The sequence below is a fragment of the Lagopus leucura genome, unplaced genomic scaffold, assembly GCF_019238085.1.
Source record: "Lagopus leucura isolate 7727_CA_CO unplaced genomic scaffold, USGS_WTPT01 Super-Scaffold_100043, whole genome shotgun sequence".
NCBI lineage: Eukaryota > Metazoa > Chordata > Aves > Galliformes > Phasianidae > Lagopus > Lagopus leucura.
This window is the reverse complement of record NW_024962290.1, coordinates 233,888-239,865: the sequence shown is the minus strand read 5'-3', so window position 1 is coordinate 239,865 and position 5,978 is coordinate 233,888. Positions and strand designations below refer to the sequence as shown.

Genomic DNA, 5,978 nt, shown 5'->3' with positions numbered 1-5,978 from the left:
ACAGCAGCCGTGATCATGAGACGGGGCTTGTTCACCTGCTTGGCTTCCTGCTCAAAGGCAGCCAGCATTTCCTGCAGGATGACCACAAACGGCTCAGCGTGAACCCCAGTGGGGCTGTGGTCAGAGCTGTGCAGATCGGGGGGCCTGATCAAAGCCTTCTGTTGTGTCCTACCTGAACCAGGACGGTGAAGAGAGCTTTGTCCTGAGAAGAGCTGCCCCTTGATCCAGGGTATTCCCAGTCAATGTCCAGCCCATCAAATTGGTACTGGCGCAGGAATTTGATGACGGAGTTGATGAAGGTCTGGCGGTTCTCAGGAGTGGAAACCATTGTGGAGAACCTAGGGAAGCAGAGAAGGGCAGAATTGGGGCTTGCTTGGTGCCTCTTTTCCCCTTCCCCTCCCTTTCCAGTGTGCTGTTGTGGGAAGTGGGAACTTACTTGGCTGTCCCAAAATTCCATCCTCCAATTGCCAGGAGGGTCTTGAGATTTCCATTCCTGCAAAGGGAGGGACATGAACACGTTTCACTGCAAAGAATGGTTTAGTATTGCTGTTTCCAACTTCAGACCAAAGACCAACACAAAGCACAGTGCTCCTGCTTTTCTGCAAAGTGGCTGCTGCAGCTGCATTTGTAGGCTGTGATGTTGTGGAGTGACACCCAGGCAGTAAGTCAGGAGCACAGTTACTGATGTGACTGATGTTCCTCATCCCCGGAGGATCAATGCTGGCAGCCTGGCCAGCCTTATCTGACATCACTGTCTGCCCCTTTTTCTTTGCCCCCTCAGCATGTGGGTTGAGCTGCCATCTTATACAGAACAGCTGCTCAGTAATTTGCAGGACTTGAGTGGGAAAACACATGATGCGTGATGCTGTCAGTACGTACTTATTTTTCAGTCCATTGAAGGATTTGTAGAGGGTCTCATCATTCCATTCAATGGTTGTGATCTCATTGTTGGACATCCCAGCGAAGGCGTAGATCAGATGGTCACAGAGGCACGGGTCGATGTTGTCTGGCATGTATTTTCCCAGGCCAGGCCTGTATTGAGCCCAGTTGGTGAAATAGCATGACAGCACATAGGCAGAGCCTGTAGAGAAATAGAGGAGGTGGAGTGGGGGGAGAAGAGAGTAAATAGGAGATGCTGATGTCCTGTTATGTATGCTGACCAGGTAACTGGCTGCATGACATTTCCTGTAACCATCTTTCATGTTTCTCAGTATAGCCAACACTGCCCTGGGCTGCACTTGCTGTAAATTAAGACATAAATGAAATCTGATCAGAAATGTTTGGGCAATGTTTGCTTGGGACTAAGGATTTCAAATAAAGTGATGTGGGGCTGGTTATCCTTCTGGGAACTGGCTCCCTAAGGTCATTAAAGCATTTCCCTCTTTCTTTGTTTGTACCCTGAAACTCATGAATCAGGGTGGTTGTGGCTGCTGTGTCTCTTTCCCAAACTGAGCCTTTCTCCCTTTGGTGAGGAAGAACAGACGTAGAACAGATCTCCAGTGAAGTGCCTGGATGGAGAAGGCTGTTGGTGTATCTAATAAGCTGCATGCCTGCCTTGACTGTGTGTGCCAGTGCTAAGAGGTGTTTGGTGAGCAGTTTTGGGGTGTGAAGCACATACCTATCTGGGCGTTCAGCAGGAGGGCCAGACCTTTGAAAATCAAAGTGAAGGATTAGTCTTTGAAATAAACATCAGTGCTGAAAGAAGCAGAAATCATTTGATAGGTACACTGTCATACAGACAATAAAATTGCTCTGTGCCAATATTTTAGATCAGTATTAACCCAACAAAAGTTCAGTCTGAGGTCACAGTTTATTCTGAGGGAAGCGAATGTGCAGAAAAGCTTATGGTCATTAAGATCTCAGTATGCTGCTCTGGTTAATTCCTTCAGTAGGAAGGAACTGAATGTGATGATTCCTGTGAATATAGCTGAAATAACAGAGACTACAGGCAAATATGGACAGTGATAGCTCCTTTAGCAAGGCAGTTTTTATCCCTAGAGTGTTACGTCTTGGTCCAAGGTTGTGTTTTGGTTAAAGAAATCAACTGAATAAAGAAATTGCATATCTAAGGAAGAAGAAAACACCAGAGCACTCCAGCATATAAACAACCTGAAAACGCGGTACTGATTTTCCTTTGAATAAATAGAAAATGCAACATCTTGATTTCCATTGAACCCCTCTTCTATCACCTGATGTAAAAGTGAGAGAAAAGTGAGAGCCCTGGCACTTGTCATAAAGGCAGAGAAGAAGTTTTGAAGCAGGACTTACCAGTAAGCAAAACGAGCTTGGCCATCTTTGACCAGAACTGATCTGCTGCAGACTTTTCTCACTTTTATATGCTGCTCTCACTTCTTGCAAGTCTTGTGTCAACAAAGATGCCCAAACATTGCACAAGCTGGTAAAGATCAGTATCATTAAAATTGAGATACCAATACAATAGACTTCAGGACTTTGTTTGGAGACCCAAGCGTTATCACGGTCCACCATGTTGTGATGCTGCCTGAGCAGTGGAAGAACAAGATTAGATGACTTTTCTTGGAAGTTCTCTTCACCTCTAGAGACTTTGTGTCAATATTGGCGTTACGCCGGAGTAGATGCCTGAGTGTTCAACCTTGCACTGCCATTGTGTCTGCCCAGAGGCAGCAGGTGCTGCCAAACCTGGGTGCTTTACAAGGGTTTGGTCTCCTTGGCTGGGGGTCGGAGAGGTGAGACTGAGTAGAGCTTGGACCTACAGCAGCGGAGGGCTCAGGAGCTCACTGCTGTTGGCAGGAGGCTGGTCAGGATCCAGGGGCTTCTTGGGCTGACTTCTCTCTTGCTCCTGTCACCAGAGCCTGCTGTGACTTCGTGGAAGTGGAGTGGGCTTCCTGGTGATTGTCAGTGAAGGCAAAGCAAGTCAGCTTGTGCTGAGCAGTTCTCTCACTTACTCTTGGGACTGTTGTTGGAAAGAAGGTAGGCAGAAAGCTTTAACAAAGTGCCTTCAATGGTGAGTGCGCTGCTGGCCTGAAAAGCAAACGTTTGATGGTACATTGCTAGGATAATTTCCTTTGAAGAAAAGCATTATTTCTTGGAGGCCACACACTTGGAGAGAGAGCCCAGGGACAATGCATAAATCAGGACATATTAAAACGACTTCACTTTTGTCATAGAGGACTTTAGATTACTGTGTGAGCAAACAGTCACTGCTAAGTTCTACGTCCAGCCTTTTTTCTCTTCAACTGCCATTACGTTCCTATCTCTGGAGCATTTTCTCTTACATCTCTTTTTACAAATTGATGATATGAAAGATAGGAAGCACTTCACAAGAGTATCTGTGTCTTTACTTGAAGCTCATTTGCTGAAATGACCTGATGAAGAGAAAAGTAATGGTAGGAAAGAAGATGTAGGGCTTAACTCTTTCAGCCTGGTTGCCAAATTCTTCCTTCATCTCTTGGTAGAGTCACTCAATCCTACACATGAAATCTCTCAATTGGGCTGGGAACAAAAAAATAAAAACAGCAGCATTGCAGGTATGGAATCATGATGATGAGTGTTTTAATGTGAAGAACTCTGAAAGTGTTAGAAATGATCCGTCCCTGTCCGCAAGGGACAGTAAACTTCTTCTTTCAAACCTGTGCTCTGTACCTGGCTGGTTTGTACTTTCTGATGTGCTCTGCAAGATGCTCTCTGTAGGAGAACCTCATTTCCTTGTGAGGTGGAAACTTCGACTCTTCTGAAGAATCTGCACGCTCTCACTTTGCATACAGTACAGCCTAGTCTGAGAACAGCAGCATTTGTTTGCAGGTCTTTCATTTTTATAAGCTAGCCTCAAAAAAGCTCTCACTGCCTAAGGATCACTTAGTTCCACTTAATTCCCATGAGGAAATTGAGTTAAAGGAAGAGGTTTCCTTTACCTGCAGATTCTTGGCTTGCAATTAAGTGAAAGCACTGCAGGAGGCAACACAAAAGCAAAACAAAAGACAGCATGTAGTTTTAAGTAAGGAAAGTGTCTTCTGGTTCACAAGAATCTTGTAAAGTTGGTGCCTTAGTGCTGTCAGCAATTAATATGTCCAACAGTAGGTGTCAATGTTGCTTGCTCTTCCTGGTCACATACATAGAGCACTTTTGTAGCAGTCTTATGGTAACGTGGAAGCAGTGTGTTTGCAGACCAAAAAGCTTAATTGCTGCTTCTCTTTTTTCAGTTGTAAATAAAGACCTGAGATCAACATACAAATGGACTGCTTCATTCTTGGTATAGAAAAGTAACATCATTAAAGGCAAGTTTTATTTCAGTTCACTTATCCAGAGCTGTACTGCATGCATAAGATGTTAGAGAGAAAGAGGAACTATTAAACACTTATGTCCAAAAACTAAAGTAACCTTGAAACGTGTTAGGAGCAATGGTGTCTGCCATGGAAGGGTATCCCAGAGCCTCAGAAGGGAACTGATAAACCTGCTTTTTGGCTACCTCAAATGTCTAAATCACCTGCTTATATCTCTAATAAATAATTTAGGCTCATCTTTTGTTTCTTCCACCTTCGTCTGCCAGCACAGTAAATACTTACTATGGGGGAAGCTGGGCCTGGCTGCTCAGATTAAAGACTGACTGAATTCCCATATTCCATGCTATGTGTCTGCCATCTTTTCAACATGCCCAATTTTATTCAAGTGGCATCAGGTGAAGCTCACTGAAATTGTGTGTCCTTGGCATACAGCCCTTATTAACTGCTTCGCTAAGACTTCAAACCATCTCAGATGTGTTTACAGTTCCCAACCCTTTCCTCCCTATTGGACACTTTTTTGCTATGGAGCAGCCCCTGGTTTTCACACTGCCACGACACAGAGCCAAGCAGTCACACTGGAGTATTCATTTACAGTATTTATTACAGCAGTTCAGCAGGTTCTCCAAAGAACTGCCTCTTTTTGCTCAAAGCTCTGTGTACTTGATAAGCATTCTATCGTGAAGATCAGAGCAATTTTATCTACTTCTTCCTAGAAAACTACATCTGAACAAAGCCATCTCCTTCCCAGATGTAGTGAGCAGCTTCAGATTCCTACCCAGGGGCTGGTCCGTTTGGAGTTCAGCTCATGCTCTGGGGCCTGTAAAGAGGAATGTGCTTCCTGATGCCAGTGCATGCCAATGACCTACACCTTGGCCCTGTCTCTGCTGTGCCGTGTCAAATACCAAAGTCTTGGGAGTGTCGAAAAGCAAGCAGAACAAAATCAACAACCGGTGTGTGCATAAGTGCTTGAAATAAGAAGTAACCCCTTGTTTTCACCTTGCTAAAAGTGAGGGAGATTTTGTTCTATGATTAGGACAGCTTGACTCAAGGCTGTTTTTATTTCTTACAAGGCCTTAGCTTTAACTTTTTTTTCAGCTTAACCTTGCTATCTTGGCCAAAGTCTCCCTGCTTGATGTGGTTTATAACCTAAGAGAGGGATATCAGTGCATCACTGACTGATCCACTGAGCTGTGCTGCTTCCAGTGCCCAGTCCAAGAGGTGTTAGGAGATACCTGATCTCCTTTCTTGCCTTGGTTTCTGCTTTAGAGAGAGTCTGATCACTTTGGGCTCTAATGGGATTAAGATGGAATGGGGCTGTGGGCAGGGGAATAAAGAGCATGATGTAATTCCATTAGAGGTTCATCCAAAAGAGATGAGCCTGTCTGGGTTCTTTTCTCAAGAGCCTTCATGGTATTGCTGGTTCCTCAATAGCTTAGCAGCTTTTTATATCTGAGCTCTTCTTGAAGGACACCGAGTTCCCTGTAAAAACTGTCTCCTTCTCTTTAAGAGTCTGGCCCCACATCCAGTTTGGTATACGTACCCTTGCTTAAGTTACTGCCACTATAATCCAGTGCCTGTAAATGGAGTCATGAAAAGGGATCTCTGTGGCCTCCAGGTCGTGTAACCCCCATAGGTGTCCTTCACTGCGCAGCCCAGAGCCAATGGTGTGTAACATTGGTGTTTAACAGCACCCCATGCAGCAACGAGACAGCTGGAATG

The 5,978-nt window shown here is 44.8% G+C and overlaps 1 protein-coding gene across 1 annotated transcript in view; it reads right to left on the bottom strand.

The window, feature by feature from the left end:
* LOC122186965 (acidic mammalian chitinase-like) overlaps positions 1-2,914 on the bottom strand; it is a 3,023-nt gene extending 109 nt beyond the window's left edge. The window contains exons 1-6 of the mRNA XM_042884040.1: positions 2,269-2,914; positions 1,619-1,648; positions 880-1,081; positions 437-493; positions 173-338; positions 3-71 (exon numbers count right to left, since the gene is read on the bottom strand). Of these exons, the coding sequence (XP_042739974.1) occupies positions 3-71; positions 173-338; positions 437-493; positions 880-1,081; positions 1,619-1,648; positions 2,269-2,293 (549 nt within the window). The 5' untranslated portion in view covers positions 2,294-2,914. The remainder of the gene's footprint in view (positions 1-2; positions 72-172; positions 339-436; positions 494-879; positions 1,082-1,618; positions 1,649-2,268) is intronic.
* Between the last annotated feature and the right edge of the window lie 3,064 nt (positions 2,915-5,978).